The following is a 21791-nucleotide window of genomic DNA, read 5'->3' on the forward strand; positions in this document are numbered from 1 at the left end:
AAATATAAAGTGTGGTGCACTGCCCCCAAGCTCTAAGCATGACAATGGCAATGATATTAAACTTGAGATTCAATGTGTAGAGTGGTCTCCTAAATTCAATCCATCATAAAAATAATAAGAAATCAAGGAAGGATATCACTCCATCTCTTAAAGATTGAAAATTTTCACTAGATTGAAAAGTCCAGTTTTCAATTTGTATTAAATTTCTATTTGAACAACATATCAATCCAATTAAGAAACTGTTTGAATTGGACCAATAAGAATTTTAATTCAAATAAACTCAACTCAAGTGGTAGATCCCTTAACCCGAGCATTGAGCCCAAGCTCATTAAACAAATATCAACTTGAGCGCGAGCTTCTAAACTCGGGCTGCCCTAGTTAGATAGTCTTGGGCGAGTTGGGTGGGTTGAATAAGCCTAATTTTATTTTAATTAGCAAAGAAATTTTATATTTTAAACAAAAAAAAAAAAATACAATTAATATAAATTAAAATTTTATATCTTAAACAATAAATAATTAAAATAAAATAAATTAAATTACTTAATTAATTTTAAAATATTTGTCTATTACTATGTAGCCTCGGGTTTGGGTTGAGTTGGGTCTCCGGAAACCTAACCCGAATCAAGGTCGGGTTGATTTACTTTTAAATAATATTTCCAAATGTATTTGATTCCATCACCAATTATTTGATTTGCAAAATATTTACAGGGAACCCTCCATGTGTTTGGTGAAAAATGACTGAAATACCCTTATCTTCAATATGTAATAAACAACCAACCTTTGATTTTTCTTCCCAAAACCAATCACCTTCAACCTCTTGAGTAAAATTTTAATTCTATTTTCAAATTTAAGATTCTACCAACTTTAACCTTGAATTTTTCTTTGTTCTTTTTTACTATCCTTTTCAATTTTAAGAATTGGTCTACTTCAATCTTCAAATCACAACACTATGTGAAAACTGAAAATTTTGACAAGAAAATTCGATGGGTCAAAGCCAACAAATTTTTGAAAGCAAATTTTGATTGCTTATGGCCGTTGAAAATTTTTATGATCCCTAATTTGACAGCTTAGAGTCATCAAATTTCTCATATCCTCCATTAATTTAATGGTTTCGGTCCGTCTAAAAAAAATTTGAAAATGAAAAATTTTCTATCAAGGTTAAGGTAAGATTGAAAGGTGAGGTTTAATAGGTTAAAATAATTAATTTATCTTGGAATTTAAAGAGCTTGAAGATGAGTGGTTTTGTGAAGAAGAATCAAGGACGTCTTTCACCAAAATTGAAGACGCATGGATGAAGTAATTTTTCTTTAGTTTAAAACAGATGACCGAGGTCAATGGGGCATTTAAAAACATTGTCGTATCTCAAATATTCACTATAATGTGGTGGGGGACATCTAACTAGAAAACATGGCTAAGAGCGTTGGGCAATTATTCTTAGAATTTATTTTTATTTTTTTTCTTACGAACCAACACAATGTGAAAAAAGCCCAAATTTGACAGCCTTAGGCTGTCAAATTTCATAAAATTCGACTGACAAAGGGGTCAAATTGGCATCAAATTTTGTATTGTCAAAATTTTTTTATTCGATGGGCCAAAATTGTCAAATTAATGAAGGATTGGAGAAATTCAACCACCCTAAACCATAAAATCTGGGATTACCTTGAATTTCAACGGTCTTACACCGTCGAAATTCAGTTTCTAAAATGTGTGGACCTTGGCCCGTCAATCTTTTCTGTAGAATTTTCCAGTTTTCACATAGTGCAAACAAGTTAGAGTCTAATTAGACTTGGGCATCTAATTAAATGTGGGTAAATTTTTCTAGGTATCTTCTTTATTATTATTATATTATATTTGCATGATTTTATGTTCTACTTGCTATATTGATAAACAACAAAGATTCAAATAGAAAAAATAAAATACAAGAGATTTTACGTGATTCGACAAGATTACCAACATCTATGGACAATGATAATAATTCTTTATTGATAATAATTGCGAAAATACAATACAAATTTTAGGATTTCTGAACTTGTAATATATATGACATCTTAGGACGAAACATGCATTTTTCTAACCCTGACCCTTGAACTCCCACCGCCCCCGACCCGAAACCTCGATTCAAGATACACTGAAATATAGCTCAAGTTAGGGCCAAAAATCAACAATTCTCTCTCTCTCTCTCTCTCCTCTCTCTCTCTCTCTCTCTCTCTCATATATATATATCTAACAAGTTACATAATATGTTATATCTTTCTATGGTCGGAAACAAAAGATACATTTAATTTTAAATAGTATTTTTTATGAGAGATTTAATAATTTTAATATTTACTTTTCAATATTAATTTATGTATACTTAACTCAACCAAGTCGACTACTATTTGAACTGATGGATGTCTAAATCGAATTATCTCTGAATTTTAAAGCATAATTTCATATAATGTCAGATCAATATTAGATAATGTAGTGGAGGGGTTAATTTTATATAAGTACGTAGCTTATTTATTTATATTTCGTATAGGGCTTGGATCCTAATATTGAGATCCCATAGAAAACTGATCCAATATATATATTCTTATAGGATAGCTTCCCGGTCGATCCTAATATCCTTATTATTGGATTGATCCCATTGTGAGGGCAGGGGTTGCGATTGCGATATCTGATATTGTTTTTGTTGAATAGAATTCATTTTCCTTTGATTGCGCACTTGTTCGAGCCGTATCTTGGGCTTTCGGGCCATTTCGAATATGGGCTTTTTTCCCGTTGTGATAGAGTATTTTCCAATACTTATCTACCCAATTATATATATAATCATATTAAAGTCATTTTTGTTATTTAATAAATTCATAGATGAAATGATCACTAGGTTTCACTCACCAATTCCTAGATATATAGATTTCTATTTTCTTTTACAACACATTCAAGAAAATTCATTTTAATACACAAAATAATATAAATTTTAACATAAATTTTTTTTATTTGAAGGGCTCAATTAGACCGGTGTTTGCATCAAAATTTAGAGACCTAAGTACCATGGTAAGAATCTTTTTTTTTTTTTGTAAACTTGTAATATGTTTTATTATTATTATTATTATTGCATTTGTATTTCCATAACATCCATTCCTTCTCTCAATTTTCTTGCATAATTACAATATAAATCTATTTAACAACAAACTCGAAATTTCTAAGAACATGAGTGTTTTTGTATGAAAATAAGATTTCTTGTTATTATTATTATCTATTTTACGATGTATGATATGGTTGACGTACGATGTTGTTAAAAATGGTGATATCTAATTGGCAGTTTGTTTCCATAATTTGTTCTCCATTTTTAGATATATGGGACGGTTATATCTCCTGAAACTACTAAGACATGGAATGGGATCGGTTCAAGTAGATAGCTCAAATTCAAAATTGTTACTGGGCTCACTGTTGATGGTACTGGCAACATCAATGGACAAGGTTGAAATTGGTGGGCCCAATCATGCAGACATAATCATGATAAGGTACTCAAATTCTTATAAAGACCAAAAACTATTCTCAAAACAAGTGGCAAACTCCAACCCTTTTTACTGAACATTATGAATTGTTTATCAGTATTTTTTTTTTTTTTTTAAATGTTGATCACTTAATTTATGTACCTAGCACATTTAATTGTAAAGGTATTTTTTATTTTTTGACCTAGAGAGATATCAAGTGTATGACTCAGATGGCATGAAAACTATGGGTGCAATAACAACGTGAAAAAAGCTCATATTCGATGGTCCAAGACTGTCAAATTTCATTAAATTTGAAGTTAGAATTTTCCTTTCTAAAATTATTCAATGTGGAATTCTTTTGTCAACAGGTCGAAACCATCAAATTAATAGAGGATGGGACAAATTCAACGGCTCTAAGTCATCGAATTTGGGGAACATCAAGAATTTCGACAGCCCTAGACTATCGAACTTTGATTTCTAAAATTCGTTAATTGGGTCTGCTTCAAACTGAGAATCAAATCAAACTCGTAGTTTTGGACTGGTTTGGTTCATTTTGGAATAAGTTACGGTTCAGTTCTGGATTAAGAACAACCGACCAATTTGATTCGTTCTTGATTCAAAGTCTGTATAAAACCGAATCGAACTGATAATGGAACCCTTAATGACTTACTACTTTTTAGGTGTTAGGTCATAGATTAATGACCTTTTATATGGGTAAATTAATGACTTTTGTATGAAATTTAATGTTTATTATTATTTATTTTGTCAATTAAATATATATAGCTTCCAAGGAGATTTATAGGATGCAAACCATCGTTACTTTGATCTGGTTTGATTCGGTTCGATGGACAATTTGGTCTGATTCTAGTTCTTATTTAGTGGAACTAAATTATGTTGGTTTGGTTCTAATTTGACCCAAACCGAGTCAAGTTGCAACCTTAGGAAGTACACATGTTTCCTAGGGATTAGTGACATTTGTAAAGGGAATCTTTAGGAATATCTTCCCATCTCAATCAAAACATTGAAGCTAGAATTTGTTTAAAGAATATGTTGTAAACTTTAAAGGACCAGATTTCCTAGGAAAGATTTTCTAAACTTCCTTACAAGGCCTAATTGTTATTCTAATACAATCTTTTTTGGTTTAATGTTGGCACCAACTGTAAGTACTTAATTTACCATTTTAACCCTTGTTCAAATAAAGAACAGCTAATTATTGAATTTTAAGAATTTTTTCACATATTTCTTAAAGCCTAGGAATTTATATAATTGCATTGGATCAATCGAACTTCTAACGATTTTGATTTTATTTATTTATTTTTTTTACTGATGATCGTTATAGTCGATCAAGTTCTATTCCTGCAACGATTGTGCTTTCAAAAATGAGAGCGTCATCAACAGCGCCAACACTCATGCCCTCTTAGAGGATTGTAAGGGGTTTCAAGTGACTAATTTAAGAATAAATTCTCCTAAACCGAGCCCTAATACAGATGGGATTCATTTTGGCAATTCTAGAAATGTGGTCATTGACAATTCCGTCATGAAAAGCGGTAAATTTTGACATTTTTCTACCTTTTTAAACGTTCTGAATTCTCCATACTACTCATTCGAAATGAAAAATCAGTTTTTGATCGATCTTATATTGTATTATGATGATCAGGTGATGATTGTATTTCCATCAGAGCTCACATCTCAGGAATTTGAATCAAGAATATTAAATGTGGACCTGGTCGTGGCATAAGGTGGGCAGATTTATATAGAATTTGTTTATCTCGATTAACAATAGATGGCGAGAATGTACCCCGACAAATGATTTATATATACTTGATGATAATATGTATTTTTCTACTGTTAAAACAGTGTTGGAAGCTTGGGTAAGGGAGGATTTAATGTGCAAGTGGAGGACATTTATGCGAGCAATGTGAATTTTTATGGATCGACAAATGGAGCACGGATCAAGACATGACAGGTATGGAATCATCATGGAAGCCTTATCCCAAATACTTGAAGTCTATCGGCTGTTATTAATTGAAATTTCTATGGTTCTAAGCCCCAATGTCGCTACCTCTATCCTCGACTGCTCATTTAGAATCTTCAGCTTTCACGTTGAACGTGACAATAGAATCTCTCTTTTTATTACATCTATCAACTCATCCACCCCAGCATTCTCATCTATATATATCTAATAGGTTAGCATTCATTTATTTTCTCATTTATTATTATTATTTTGTATGTAGAGCACAACGAGTTATGCCCGTAATATCACGTTTGAGAATCTCAACTTCGATTCAATGCAAAACCCGATAATCATTGATCAGTATTACTGCAGCAAAGATGTTCATGGCAGCTGCGAGGATATGGTAATGCGACTTTAACTGCTTATATATACATCTTACTTTTATGGGTAGTGTTCAATGGCAAACTTTTTAGCAAACATTTTGGCAAAACATTTTTCAAAACATGAGTTAGAGGTTTTGGAATGGGCTGATTTTTGGTGAGGATGATCTCTACGGTGAGGAGATCATCCTCACCAAAATCAGCCCATTCCAAAATTTCTAACCCCATATTTACAAGTTGAAAAATCGTGGACCGTCTATTTTTTGTAAACCATTTTTGATGGGGTTAGAAGTTTTGTAATGGGCTGATTTTTGGTGATGATGATCTCCTCACCGTAGAGATCATCCTCACCAAAAATCAGCCCATTCCAAACCTTCTAACCCATGTTTTGAAAAATGGTTTGCCAAAATGTTTGTTGCTGAACATTTCCATATATATATAGGGTCATATGAGAAAACTTTCGACGGTAAATAAAATTTTAAAATATGGGTTAGAAATTTTGGATTGAGCTGATTTTTTGTGAGGATGATCTCTATGATGGGAAGATTATCCCAAAAAAAAAATCAGCCCAATCTGAAACTTCTAACCCCATTAAAAGTGATTTAGAATGTGGACCGTCGATTTTTTACCAATTTTTATCACTAATTTGTAAATCACTTTTGATGGATTTAGAAGTTTCTGATTGAGCTGATTTTTTGTGAGGATGATCTTCTCGTCATAGTGACCATCCTTGCAAAAAATCAGCTCAATCCAAAACCTCTAACCCTTATTTTGAAAAACGAAAGTTTTCTCATATGTTTTCTTATATGGCCCTTGAACCTGACCCATATATATATATATATATATATATATATATATATATGGGTCGCGATCCGTTGACAAAATCCTGGACAACATCCTATACAAAGGATCCCAACCATTAGATTCTAGTAGATCGGACGGCTACAACCTTTCTCTATAGTGGTAAAGCATGAGTCACATGTTTTGCATAAAATTTATCTTATTTATAAATAAGTTTATCAAAATTACAATAACCTCCCTCCTCAAATAGAATTTTACTTTCAAAATAAATAAAAGAGACCCTTTCTCTCTCTCTTACTCTGCTCTATCTTCTTCCTTCTCCACCGAACCAGCAACCCTCCATTACCAAAATAAGAAGTCTCCACTGATGAATCAGCCACGAATCAAAGCACCCATGAAACTCTCTCCTTCTCTCTCATACTCCTCTAAAGGTAGCAATTTTTCCCCTAACCCATAGCATAAACTCAGAAAAAAAAAATTCCTTCTGCCAACAACTTCTCGCCAAGATTACTTTTTTGGATTTTTATTTGTGATTTTTCTATTTAATAACCCACTTAAATATTTTAAAATGGTGTGGCTTAAGTGATACAGACTACATGCCATTTGCATCTTTAGGTTATTAAGTAGCATCTGTGGTGCTTGCTAACAAAGACAAAAGATTTGCTTTAAGAGTACTTTAACTAGTAAACTAAATTCTACTATCAATATTGGTTTGGTTGATGGTTTCAAAACCAATATTGGTTTGGATGATGGATTGTTTTTTGTTTTATTTTTTTCAAAATAGGCCATTGTTGAAGAATCACCCTTCTTATAATTAATCACCCTTATTACTGTGTAATTCCTGTGATGTGTAATTGTTTTACTTTACTTTGATAAAATTTGTTTGGAAACTACATACTAAACCCAGTAAGGAATGCTAGTTCGTTCAAGCTTCAAGCTTCAATGAAGCCTTTCGATGGAACTTTCAATGTTGAATAGGGTTCGGTGAAGATCTCTGTGGTTGTCGTTGCAGATGGGATGAGTTAGGGTTCACCTGTGGTCGACTGAGAGAGGGAAAATGATTAGGACCTAATAATGAGAGAGATAATCGACCAAGAGAGAGAGATTCATCGGAGAACTCATCCTATGATATTGAAATCGCAAAGAAGAGTACGAGTTCGTGAAAAGAGAGGGTGAAGAAGAGTTAGGATTTGTTTGATTTGAAGAGAGGAGTATGAGAGAGAGAGGGAGAGAGTTTCATGGGTGTTTTGATTCGTGGCTGTGGAGGCTTGCTGTTTCGATAATGGAGGGGTGCTGGTTCGGTGGAGAAGGAAGAAGATAGAGCAGAGTAAGAAAGAGAGAGACTCTTTTATTTATTTTGAAAGTAAAATTCTATTTGGGGAGGGAGGTCATTGTAGTTTCGATAAATTTATTTATATATAAGATAAATTTAATTCACAACATGTGACTCGTGCTTTACAACCGTAGAGAAAGCTTGTAGCCATCCGATCTATTAGAATCCAATGGTTGGGATCCTTTGTACAGGATGTTGTCCAGGATTTTGTCAACGGAACGCCACCCTATATATATATATATATATATATATATATATATATATATAGAGGATGGCGTTATTACGACCCCTTTTGCGACACACCTTTTTGTCTTATATGGGCAAAAATGTTTGGAATGGGCTGATTTTTTGTGAGGATGACCTCTATGGTGAGGAGATCATCCTGGCAAAAAATCACCCATTCCAAAACTTCTAGACCGTTCGATTTTTGTTAAAAAATTATAGACCGTCCAATTTTTGTAAATCAATTTTGATGGGGTTAGAAGTTTTGGAATGTGATGATTTTTTGCCAGGATGATCCCCTCATCACAGAGATCATCCTCACAAAAAATCAGCCCATTCCAAACATTTTTGCCCATATAAGACAAAATGGTGTGTCGCAAAGGGGGTCGTAATAACCCGACCCTATATATATATATATATATATATATATATATATATATATATATATATATGGGAGGCGTTCGGCGCAAAACATTTTGACAAACATTTTTAAGCCGTCGGATATAACGCAAATGAACGGATTAGATTCAATTTAACTGTCGATCGGTTTAAGTTATAAAATTATAACTTAATTACAGCGCCACCCTTCTTCTTTTCTGTAATTAGTACGAAGTCCCTCTCTCTTTAAAACCATTTTGAAAAACCAGAGAGTTTAACTCTCTCTCCGGGCTCTCTCTCCTCTCTCTCTCTCTCTCTCTCTCTTTCTCGCGAACTCCCTCATTCTCTCTCGTTCTCGCTCGGTCTTGCTCTCTCTCTCGCTCACTCTCTCATTCTCTCTCGCACGAACGACGAAGATTTCATCTCCCTCACAAACAGGTACTCTCTCTCTCTCTCTCTCTCACTGTATTAATTTGAGTTCCGATTTGACGAAGACAAAAAATCCGAAATTATTTAGGGCTTTTTTTTATCTTCACTTTGGTAAACTAACAATAGACTGTGAACCTGATTGAATAACAATTTAGGTATTAATTTGAGTTTCTATTATTTGATTTGTTTGCTTTATAGTCCTTTTATGTTTCAAAATCATATGGCCTAATGAGTTGTCAAATAGACTATGAACCTGATTGAATAATTCCAACAATCACATTTCAAAGAAAACCTGAATCTCATAAAGAAGAAAGAAATCAATTTAGACTTGGAAAATCTCAAATGAAAGCTTGGGGGCATTGAGAAAAAATTTGTTTTAGAATTTGATTCAGTGTTTGTTATTGTGGGTTTGTGTGTATTTTCAAATTTCTGGTTTATATCGTTCTTGTATTTTCTTTTTATTTCTTTAAGAAATTCAGATAACTTATATTTCGCTCAAAGTATGATTATAATCTTAACTTATTGCTTTCTTTTTAAGTTCTGAGTTGTTATTTTGATTCATGAATTTAGTTGTCTTGACTATAATTGGTTGGTATTTCTTTTCAAAATTTTGTTGATGCGAAGAGATGGTTTTTTTTATCCCTACACTAGTTCAGGGGTTGTTAAGGAAACTTTATGTATTACCAGCATATGGCCAACTCAACAGTGATGTTATTAGTGACTACCCACTCAAAGAAATGATCGAATTCCATAAAGCTCATCGAGGTGAAGCTTTTACAATGGTAACCAAGGTAAGTTTCGATCTATTTATTATTATGTGATTATCCTATCAATGTTTCTTGGAGAGGAAATCATGTTTCATTAGTTATGAAACGTACAAATGAAGTTGGTGACTGAAATGTTCATTTTGGATAGGTGGATAAACCATCAAAGTATGGTGTGATAGTTATGGGTGGATGCAATGTCATGCTTGCATATCAGGCATCGTCATCAGGTGGCACTCTATTGTTTGACAATGAGCTCGTGTTGAGAACATGACCATTCTTAGAGAAGATGTGCATGTGTGTGATGAGATCTATAATAACAGAGTGTTGTCGAGATCAATTCAAGCATTTTGAAGCTGGTGATTGTCATTTGAGGGTCGACCAAGAAACTCATCTGAGTTCCTTAGTTCATATCTAAGGAGCATTTTTTTCTTTATTTCCTAGTTATTTTTTTCATCTTATGCTCCTTGGTCTGAAGTGTTAAACTAGTAAGTTAACCTATCGAAAAAAGAGAGAGTAAAACTGTAAGTTTTTGTGGATTGAGGGATATGGTGATTGTTTAGTCTTATTAGGATACATTTGTGTATCTGTTTGTAATGTAATCTTTGACGTAAATTTATAAATTCAGTTAATGTGGTTCCTTTATGGCTCTCTATCATTTATGTATTTGTTCCATTATGCCATCGAAGAATAATCTTATAAACACTATAAATACAGCTTATATGTATGTATATGCCCCTTTGACATGAGCTTCAAAAATTCAGTTTCTAGGGTTACAGGAATGATAGACGTGGCTATTGGTATATGCGCTTTTGCCCTACCTAATCTCTTAGTATGTATTTCTGTTGTGTGGATTGCGAACATCATTGCGCTGCAAATTGAGCAGTTGTGATAGATAATTCTTAGTGGTTTGTTACAAAATTGTTAGAGTTCTCCCATAAAAAGACTTTAGATATGTTTCTTTCTCAGTCAATTTTCTCAACAAAAAAAAAAAAACAAAACAAAACAAAACAAAAAATTGTATTTGGTTCTCCAAACCATTGACAAAATCAGTAAATTGAAATAGCCTTTATTAGGTAGGTGGTAGAAATAGAAAACAGTTGTGTTGGATGGCCACTAAGTCCCTTCCAAGTATGTTACTAGATTTCATGTATTACGATGTTTTTACTGTTGCAGAGATCATATGTTACTGTTTTTATTGTTGCAACAATATGTGACAAAGATGGCAATGATTTGAAAATTGTTTGAAGCAATTCCCATCTGTTACTCCAAGGGGAAATATGTTAAAAGAACACGTCATTTCTCATGCAATTTCTTCATTGGTTGTACACTTCAACATTAATTACTAATTGAAAAAAAAATACTATTTGTTTACTAATTGAAAAAAATAATTACTATCTATAGGTTGTTTGAATATTCACTTCCAAGGCAACATTGTCAGTTTAGAAGTTTCAAAGTGGTTTGATTTTTTGAGAGGAAGATCTCCTCAAATCACTCCCCCCCACCCCACACACATACAAAAAAAAAATCCCTCGACTCATATCTAGTGGACCCACTGATCCTTGTTGAAAAATTATAACCAAATCTTTTTAAGATTACCCTAACTCAACTTACTTACCTTCTGTTTAGTTAGCCAACATATCTCATTATTCCCTAGGGGTGGAATTTTGTTATTGTCCCTTGACTTGAAGCATTCTGTTTGATTTATTGTTGCATGACCATTTAAGTCAAAATTCAATCAGAATGTCATTCGAACCTTATTTGCATTACTCACCATTTTTACCATCCAAAATTCAATCAGAATGCCATCCAAAATTCATTTAATACAAGTGTTAAATTATAAAAGATAATTGGTAATTGGATCAGTCCACAGCATTAGAGGTAAGTGTTGAAAGCTAAAGTAACACTTCGGCTGAAGCAATTGTTTTTTATAATTTCCTACGTGCAATCAAAAGGTAGAATTCAATTTCTTTTGATCATTTTTCCTAGCAATTTGTATTCAATTCAAAACAAATTCCCTACAATCACAGACCCTATACATAAATGATAGAGAGCCATAAAGGAACCACATTAACTGAATTTATAAATTTACATCAAAGATTACATCACAAACAGATACACAAATGTATCCTAATAAGACACTGAACAATCACCATATCCCTCAATCCACAAAAACTTACTAGTTTTACTCTATTTTTTTTCGATAGGTTAACTTACTAGTTTAACACTTCAGACCAAGGAGCATAAGATGAAAAAAATAAATAGGAAATAAAGAAAAAAATGCTCCTTAGATATGAACTAAGGAACTCAGATGAGTTTCTTGGTCGACCCTCAAATGACAATCTCCAGCTTCAAAATGCTTGAATTGATCTCGACAACACTCTATTATTGTAGATCTCATCACACACGTGCACATCTTCTCTAAGAATGGTCATGTTCTCAACACGAGCTCATTGTCCAACAATAGAGTGCCACCCGATGATGCTGCCTGATATGCAAGCATGACATTGCATCCACCCATAACTACCACACCATACTTCGATGGCTCATCCACCTATCCAAAATGAACATTTCAGTCACCAACTTCATCTGTACGTTTCATAACTAATGAAACATGATTTCCTCTCCAAGAAACATTGATAGGATAATCACATAATAATAAATAGATCGAAACTTACCTTGGTTACCATTGTAAAAGCTTCACCTCGATGAGCTTTATGGAATTCGATCATTTCTTTGAGTGGGTAGTCACTAATAACATCACTGTTGAGTTGGCCATATGCTGGTAATACATAAAGTTTCTTAGCAACCCCTGAACTAGTGTAAGGATAAAAAACCATCTCTTCGCATCAACAAAATTTTGAAAAGAAACACCAACCAATTATAGCCAAGACAACTAAATTCATGAATCAAAATAACAACTCAGAACTTAAAAAGAAAGCAATAAGTTAAGATTATAATCATACTTTGAGCGAAATATAAGTTATCTGAATTTCTTAAAGAAATAAAAAGAAAATACAAGAACGATATAAACCAGAAATTTGAAAATACACACAAACCCACAATAACAAACACTGAATCAAATTCTAAAACAAATTTTTTCTCAATGCCCCCAAGTTTTCATTTGAGATTTTCTAAGTCTAAATTGATTTCCTTCTTCTTTATGAGATTCAGGTTTTCTTTGAAATGTGATTGTTGGAATTATTCAATCAGGTTCACAGTCTATTTGACAACTCATTAGGCCATATGATTTTGAAACATAAAAGGACTATAAAGCAAACAAATCAAAGAACAGAAACTCAAATTAATACCTAAATTATTATTCAATCAGGTTCACAGTCTATTGTTAATTTACCAAAGTGAAGATAAAAAAAAGCCCTAAATAATTTCGGATTTTTTGTCTTCATCAAATCGGAACCCAAATTAATACAGTGAGAGAGAGAAAGAGAGAGAGTACCTGTCTGCGAGGGAGATGGAATCTTCGCCGTTCGTGCGAGAGAGAATGAGAGAGTGAGCGCGAGACCGAGCGAGAACGAGAGAGAGAGCAAGACCGAGCAAGAACAAGAGAGAGACCGAGAGAGAGAGAGAGAGAGAGCGAGGGGTTTGAATACGAGAGAGACGATGGAGAGCCTGGAGAGAGGGTTTGAGAGAGAGTTAAACTCTTCAAAATGGTTTTAAAGAGAGATGGACTTCGCACTAATTACAGAAAAGAAGAAGGGTGGCACTATAATTAAGTTATAATTTTATAACTTAAACCGATCGACAGTTAAATTGAATCTGATCCGTTCATTTGCGTTATATCCGATGGTTTAAAAATATTTGCCAAAATATTTGTCGAAATGTTTTGCGCAGAACGCCTCCCCATATATATATATATATATATATGATGATAAATTATCACACAAAGACCTAAGGGACTGAATTTTCTGTTTGGTTATTTTAAGGGAAAACATGTTAGTGGAGTTCACATAAGCAATGTGACATATAGGAAGGCATTCGGAACGTCGAGCACCAATGTGGCTATTAAACTCAACTGCAGCCAGTCCGTTGTCTGCACTGGAATTTTGATGGACACAATACAACTGACTTCATCGGTGAGGCAACATCATCATCAACCCCTGCCTGCCTCTGAAATCAAGTTGTACCAATGTGCATGTAATAACTTATGGAGTCATCCAACCAAACGTTCCAAGTTTAGCTCTACAATAAATTCGAAGACACGTTTTTCATTGTCGGATGAGATGAACCTTCACCCTTGGATGATCTTTTGACCATTCGCTTTTCATTTTTTTTTTTAGTTCAATTAAGGTATATTTAAGTTAATAGGGGGGAAAATTTCCCATCTAAGGGTTATGGGAATAGCATATATTTGTTCATCTTTGGAATGTGTAATTCCTCAAATATAAAACATATCGATTTTAACCCCAAAGGCGGTACCATCGCAAAATTCCTAGTGCTTCTGTGGCCAATTCGTAGGGGTTATATGCATATATAGAGTAAGAGCACACAAAAAAACTAAGATGGAACGAAAAGACAGCACATCTCTTTCAACTCTTCTAAGAAGAATGTTTTGTATATTTTCTACATTCCCATACTTCTACTCCAAGCCCCAACTTCAGCATTTTCCCATCTTCAGAAAGACTTAAAAGGTCTCTCATACATACAGGGCCTAAAATAAAAATATTGGCCCTCAGAAATTGATATAAGCTATGGAGCCACACCATGTACACCCAGACAACCACCAAAACTTAGTCCCCTATGTGCTGCAACCCCACCCATCCATCCACACAACTCATAACACACACTGCCACCCATTACAACCTCAACCCTAAAAAATCACATCAGAATCCCCAACCCCCCTCCCTCACACACGCACACAAGGAAAAAAAAAAAACATCCCAATCAAATGGGAATTGAGAGACTGAGGGCGGCTGCTACCACAATAACCTCTGCTGCATTCATAGAGGAGGAGAGCCGATCCCCTCAACTAACCTTGTAAGTAGAATCAATCATCCTCCCAACATGCCAGCCAGCCAACCCTAACAATTTTATGTCCACATTTATTTATTTCCTTTTTTCATTCATTCCATTCTGGCAACACCAGTATAGTGTGTAGTTGAATCTGTTCTTATAACTTCCCAGTGCTGCTATCAGGCAATAAGCTTTGTCTGCTTGTAGCCTGCTCTCTATTCGTTTGCTGCTTCATCTCCCATCATCAGTTCATTTTTCTTCTCGGCAGCAACCAAGTCAATCGACTGGAGGCCAGTTGGTGCTACTTGCATGACTTCATCCAATTTCTGCTAGGCAAACAGATCATGGAACAGTTTTACAGTGTTACAAAAAATACTCAAGATATTTAGAATTCAAGCTATCAAAAGCATCCATTCAAAACCCAAGGATAATAAATGAACTCAATAGATGATTACAGTCATGTCAAGAAAAGTTTTAGCTATGCCATTAGCCAGGATGGTCTAGCATTTCGACAACCAAGATTGATGACTAAATTGTGTACAATACTGCACATGTCTTGACAGATGCCCTTTTGTTCTTCACTAATACAATTACTTATTTTAGCAATATAGTTGGGAAACTCAATCCACATATATCTAACAGATGCCGTTTTGTTCTTTACTGATACAATTACTTGTTTTAGCAATATAGTTGGGAAACTCAAGCCACATATGCAGATGCCCTTTTGTTCTTGACTAATACAATTACTTATCTTAGCAATACAGTTGGGAAACTCAAGCCCCAAACTAGGTTTGAGACTCTCCATGAAATAATGGCTTTGAGAACACTTCTAATGATTTCTAAGAAAAATGTATCCCTGAAAATTCTATACCGATCCCTAAAAAAATAAGTACTAACCTCTAGAAAATCCATCTTTCCTCTAATCTCAACCGTTTGTTTAATGGAGACTCAAACATCATTTGAAGTAAGAAAAATCCTACACAGTTGGATACCATTCTTACCAAACAAATACATATAACATTGATGTGTATATGTTAATTTAATAAATTGAGAAGGGGAAGGGGGGCAAACCTGTAGATGACCCAGATATCGTGTGGACGGCCTGATCCTCTTGTCTTGCATTATCTTCTGTCGGCTTTCATAAAAAGAAAAGTCATCCAATATTGATGTTTTCGACGAGTAGTTTTTAAAAATATTCAACATTTCAATGCCCTGAGGAAATTTAATCTGAGAAAGAGGATAAAGTGCATTAGTTTAACGAAAAGCATAGTTGGAGTAAGGCATAAAAAAAGAAAAAGTATAGTTGGAGTTATAGATTTAGTCCGCTATAGTTACACACCTCCTGTGTATCTCTGCTGTTGGTTACAGGTTTGTTATCATTGTTATCAAGTATAATATGCCGGAAATGTGGATTGGGAACATCTTTTATGATGTGCCACTTAACAGGAAAGAAACCATTCCACTTGTCCTGTTGCCAAAAGTCCATATTCTTGTTGAAATCTACTCTGCCAATCATTTCAGCAACTCCACAGAACTGACCACTTGCATTTACCTAAACCAAGAGAGATCAGAAAGAACTGTAAATAATCACTCAAGTATATGAGAAACCTTATACAACCAGACCAGAAACAGATACGGTTTCTAAAGCTAATTCATACCGAGAAGAAAAGGAACACGGGACACTTGCTTCCTTTCTGCCCCATTTTCTCATGTGAATCTTGATATGCATTGTCAAGCCTCTTATTTCCATTTGGAGTACTTGACCAAACATTATACTTGATACTCTTATGAATATCGTCTTCACTATATGATTTAATAACAAAGAACAGCGCATCATCATATTTGGTTGGAAAGTCGGGGATATTGTACTGATCCCTCTTGATTACAGTGGTTGAGCTGTCATTGTTTCCATTGAACTCGGATGCTGGAGAGTCAACTGGATCAAGGCCCAGTGCAAACGCACCCTTGGCACTGTTTGTTCTAGGACCACGGTTCTGCTCATTCAGCATGTCAATATTGTTAATTCCACTGGTCCTGCCTCTGGACTTAAACTTTTCAGTGCCACCCCATGCTCGTCCATTTGCTCTGAAATTAGCAGGGCTATTTGGATAAAGAAAACCCTTGGAAAGAATACCAGCTGCCTGATCATCAGAACCACGTAGCAAGACCAACATATGGGTAAGCATGTTATCAAACCGATCAAAGTACAATAATAATCAGCAAACCAAAAGGAAATGAAATATAAAGTGCTACTGTACCTTATTCATTGGCTTTAATTCGTTATGAATGCCGAGACCCGATGGGATGACCAATGCCGGCAAAGATCCTTTCATTTCTGGGTTATTAAACTTGGATGGAATAGATTTTGAAGGAGAAAAGGTACGACTTGGGTCAGAGAAGCTAGGTTTGGAGACAGGGTCTGTTGGAATTGCACCATACCCATTTCCATGAGGCCCATCTCCAACCAGGAGAGATGGGTCCCACAGGTATGATGGCATTAACTCTGATCCATAAGGGAGCAGAGTTGGGAAATATCCAGAGGTAGCAATGGGTTGTGGAGACATGGGGCTTAGGACATATGGCTGTTGACCCAAATATTGTCCATCAATGCCAATTGCAGCACCAGGTAAGTATGGGCTGTAAGGACCACAATCAGGTTGAAAACTTGGCAAATAGTAAGCCAGAGATCCATTATCCCCTTGAATGACCTGGGAAAAAGAAAGAGTACGTGAAAAAATTATTAATCATTAAACTTAACCATATCCTTTTTTTTTTCTTTTATTGGTACTTAACCACAACCCATAAAAATGACATACACAATAAAGTGGAAAGAGAATTACAAAGACACAGCAGATAATCTATGACGAGACTAACCCATCGGCCATCCATGCATGCTACACTTGCCATGGGGCTAAAACAGTTGAACAAGAATAAAATGAACCCAAGGTTCATCAAGCTAAAGATATAAATTCTAAAAGCTCTTAGAAACAGCAAAGATAACTGGCGATAGGGTAGTTCAATTGCCTTGAATGGGGCATATTTATTTTTTGCAGTTTGGTGCTGGGAAGGTTTGATCCAAAGAGCTCATTCCCTTCTTTCTATCCTTATTTGCTCTTATCTCCTTTTTGAAAGAGCTTTGTCTATTTGTTTTAGTCTCACATTGGTAAAATAGAGAAGTGAGAACCTCCTAATAAGTTATCTTGTGTTCCATCCCTTGCTACAAGCATCCAAAGGAAGCTCCCCATTGCCACAGGCGCACACGCACCCCACGCCAAGCCAAGTCACTGGGTCGGGCACAGGCCGTGGGCCCAATTGAGCTATTCGGGCTTCTCAAGCCTATCTTTTTATACAAATTTTATTAGCTATTTAATTCCTTTTTTATGCCTTTTAGAGATCAGTTACAAGAGAACGTTTAATGAATCTCTAGCATGCCTTACACGTGTCCATTTTTCTCTCCACATTGAGAGTCTAATGAAGCCTTCATACAGAGGGACTCCTCTATAAATAGAGAGGTCGAATAGATCTGGAAAGGCACCACACTCAGCATATGATCTCTCATGTTCTCTTCTTCTAACTGCTTTCTACTTTGCTATTCAATCTTATTCATATTTACATATCTTGAGAACAACCTAAGAGTTCTCAATCTCATCTACTGTGTTAATAGCTGAGATTACCCATTGAATACTGGGGGAGAAGATCGCAATAAAACCTGGTAGCAGGTGTGGAAGGGGCGATATTTTCCTTTAGTACAGCGTGCTTAGCAAGTGCCTCGGGTTGCAGCAATCTGTACCATCGTCTTCTTTATCGCAGACTTTTGAAATTAAATTTGGTATCAACGGGAGAACTTTGCAGTTGGATTTCTATAGCATACATAAATTCTGGTTGCTTATTATAATCTACTTTCCGGGTCAGTTCTTTCCATTATTTTATTGGTTATTTAGTGTTTGCCTAATATTGATTCATTCAAATTAATTAGTGCTGATTACATCTATTTCTAACAAATTCTGCACTATTTAATGGGTTCTATAATCCTATAGTTACAATTAGAAGACACACAAAGAATTGGTTCTTGTAACACCTGCCCCAAGGTAAGTTAAATCGTATCCTGATAAAATTGAATTGAACCATATGGAAGCCGCAAACAGTGAAAACTAAAAAATAAACATAATTAAAGGCAAAGTGTGTTAAAATTGGTCTTGAAAAAAAGTGACTTCAAGAACTAATTTATTAACAGATAAAGATCAATCAACTTACAGGATATTGAATCTCCAACCCATCACTGCTGAGAAAATAACCCTGATTGTTCAATTTTCCGACAGGACTATCATAACCTGTTCATATGTTTCCGTCAGGGTAAATTATGAAAATAATTACAACGGGAACTAGATCAAATCACCTAATCATGACAAACCTGGATAATAGTAACCATAATAGTTGTTAGCTGGATAATACATCCCTTGATCAGCCATCAGAGACTCCAGATCAATATCCTTGACACTGCTTGATGCATCTCCAGTTGAGGATATACATGATGTTGTGTCAGATAGGCTTCTATCCTTTGAAGGAGCCTAGCACAACAAACCCAAGATCATACTTCAGTTACACCGCAAGTAAAGTTCTTTTCACACAACACAACATACAAGGTGACCAGTATATTGTAATGAAAAGAGGTAATTTTTTTTATTTAAAAAAAAGGATCAAACAAAATTAGCATACCAGGTTGGCGTCGCCGAGTTTAGAAGGATCAATTTTCAGATTCTTGATCCCTTCATCTATGGCTGTATAAAACAAGTCAAGGTTCCAACTCAAAAGACCAAATGAAAAATAACCCAATCTATGTTAGTCGAAACTTTCTTCAATCCGCAGCAGAAACATGGTCTTGAGATTTAGCCGAGCCAGATTGGGTCCAAGCAAATCTCTAATATAAAACTAGACTCGGCCTGACTCACCCAAGATCCAATTTGAACTGGGCTGTCTATCTTTGGGAAACTTCACCAAGTTGGCCTTTTGCAGATTAATGTCGGTATTTTTTTTACAAAATAATTTTTTTTTAACAGTTTAAACCAATTACTTTATACATTTAAATCAGTTTATATCAGTAAAATTCTAAAATTACAATATCCACAAATATAATAAAGATGCATCAACTTATTATTGCAAACTAATCAGCCAGGACTTCCAAAACAAGAAATTTCTCTAACCCTTAAACCTTGACAGTAATCCTTTCTAATACTAAAAATCTCTCTTCAAGGGAAACAAAATAAACAATTAAACCAAAAATAAAATCAATTGGAATTAATGGAAACATGATATTTTAAGAGCAACAGAAATCACAGATCATAGTAGAGGACATAACGAACCTTAAACAAAAATCGATAAACCAAGTTTTTATGGATTCTAGAACAAATCTATCTTAAAATGATAAAGACAGGTCGAATATCAAGTAAATCAAGCTAAGATTTGACAACTAAAACACATTAAAACCAAATTAAGAGGGAAAAATGGATACGCTTCTCCGACTGTGTTGTAGAGGCCATTAGATCACACCAGAATTCACCACAGAAGAATCCTTGATTTCCTCCCTCCAGTTCGAATAATGACAGAGTAGATCTATCAAATCCAAACCAAGAAAAAATTGCTAAACAGCTCAAATTTGGCAGATATAAAACCGCCGAAAATGAGAAGGATCAGTAGAGAAACCGCTTATGCCGGGAAAAAAAAAAACCCGCTTTGAAAACCACTCTTACAAGATAAATACCGCCTTCAGACTACACAAAACCAGTTTTGGACTTAGAAAAAAAATTCTTAAGGCAGAAACCGCTTTCAAGTAACCAAAACAGGTCAAATTTTGCAGACACAACACCGCCGAATATGAGAATGGGAAGGATTGGTAGAGAAACCGCTTGTGCGGGAAAGAAAACCGCTCTTAAAGCAAAAATAACAGGTTTTGGACGCGGAAACCGCCTTCAAGCATCCAAAACAACTCCAATTTTGCAGATTTATAATAACTTCCAAAGACGAGAAGGATTGTTGGAGAAACCGCTTGTGCGGGAAAGAAAACCGCTTTCAAAACCAAACTTAAAACATAAACACCGCCTTCAGACGACACAAAACCGGCCGAAACCGCCTTCAAGCAATCAAATTCAAAACAGCTCAAATTTTGTAGATATAAAACCGCCGAAGATATATTGGGGAGAAACCGCTTATGGCAGAATGAAAACCTCTCTTGATAGATAATACCACCTTCAGACAACACAAAAGCGGTTTCGGAAGCGGAAAACAACCGCTTACGGCCTGAATGAAAACCGCTATTTAAAGAAGATTTGAGTATTTCCAGTGAAGGAGGAAGGAAGAAACCAAGTCGGTGGAAAGACAAGAGAAAGTCAAGAGAAAAGAACGGTAAGGAAGCTGCCACGTCATTGCTGAGTCATTGATTGGACGACTTTGGATTCTTCATGAGCAGCGTTAGAGCTTTTGCATTCTTGGCTGTTGGATCATCTTAAAGAAAAGCCAATGTCGGATTAATTGATTAAATACTGCCAAGAATAGAATTAATGGTATCCAATATATACACGCATTTGGTTCATGTGTCCATTAGTCATCATCGATGACGCGCTTCCTTTCTCACGTCATGCGTTACATACAGCCTAAAGGAAAATACAATGGAAGATATGGTGGTTTGAATCTGGTCAATAATTCCGAATATGGCAAAAATTCGAGTTTGGATTGCAAATATTCGATCAAAATTTTGATAAATGAAACATATGCTTTATAAGTTTCAAATTTTTGATAATATGATAGTGATACTAATAGTGAGGACAATGATTAAATAAGCGATGGTGATGGTAATAATGATGCTAGTGGTAATGAGGGCATTGAGTTTACTGTCCTATTAGTTTATAAAAAGTTTATAAAAGAAGACCAAAGTCAAAGGACAAACTATCAATTTAAAAACAGGTCAATGTTTGGATCTTAATTGACTTGTTTGTAAATGTTGGAAGATTCAAATTGTTAGTAAAAGCGGGTCTTTTCACGCACACCCACGTAAGACTTAAATCTAATACTTGCACTCCTCGTACACAC

General features: G+C 34.9%; 2 protein-coding genes and 1 long non-coding RNA gene across 4 annotated transcripts; 1 reads left to right on the forward strand and 2 right to left on the reverse strand.

Annotated features, from left to right (window-relative positions):
• The first annotated feature begins 8596 nt into the window (after positions 1 to 8596).
• LOC147388359 (uncharacterized) lies at positions 8597 to 10377 on the forward strand. The gene is made up of 2 exons (XR_015171203.1): positions 8597 to 8982; positions 9661 to 10377. It is a non-coding gene; the product is annotated as an uncharacterized LOC147388359 (long non-coding RNA).
• Positions 10378 to 11777: 1400 nt separating this feature from the next.
• Positions 11778 to 13602, reverse strand: LOC147388360 (uncharacterized). The gene is made up of 4 exons (XM_086421484.1): positions 13532 to 13602; positions 13195 to 13367; positions 12416 to 12519; positions 11778 to 12291 (listed from the first exon to the last, which is right to left on the reverse strand). Exons 1-4 carry the CDS (start codon positions 13600 to 13602, stop codon positions 12169 to 12171), a joined length of 471 nt encoding a protein of 156 aa, XP_086277610.1. The 3' UTR covers positions 11778 to 12168.
• Positions 13603 to 14260: 658 nt separating this feature from the next.
• Positions 14261 to 21178, reverse strand: LOC147388361 (YTH domain-containing protein ECT4-like). 2 transcript variants are annotated; one of them, XR_015171202.1, is made up of 10 exons: positions 20218 to 21178; positions 19425 to 19486; positions 19120 to 19276; positions 18963 to 19039; positions 16967 to 17416; positions 16367 to 16849; positions 16048 to 16260; positions 15780 to 15935; positions 15606 to 15684; positions 14261 to 15034 (listed from the first exon to the last, which is right to left on the reverse strand). XR_015171202.1 is itself a non-coding variant. In XM_086420449.1 (9 exons), exons 1-9 carry the CDS (start codon positions 20243 to 20245, stop codon positions 14924 to 14926), a joined length of 1737 nt encoding a protein of 578 aa, XP_086276575.1. In that variant the 5' UTR covers positions 20246 to 21172; the 3' UTR covers positions 14261 to 14923. The 2 variants fall into 2 exon arrangements, 1 of the variants encoding a protein (XP_086276575.1); XM_086420449.1 differs by lacking the exon at positions 15606 to 15684 and having other exon boundaries at positions 20218 to 21172.
• Positions 21179 to 21791: the final 613 nt, after the last annotated feature.

The sequence above is a fragment of the Akebia trifoliata genome, chromosome 13 (assembly GCF_017979445.1).
Source record: "Akebia trifoliata isolate Shusen 1 chromosome 13, ASM1797944v1, whole genome shotgun sequence".
Taxonomy (NCBI): Eukaryota; Viridiplantae; Streptophyta; class Magnoliopsida; order Ranunculales; family Lardizabalaceae; genus Akebia; species Akebia trifoliata.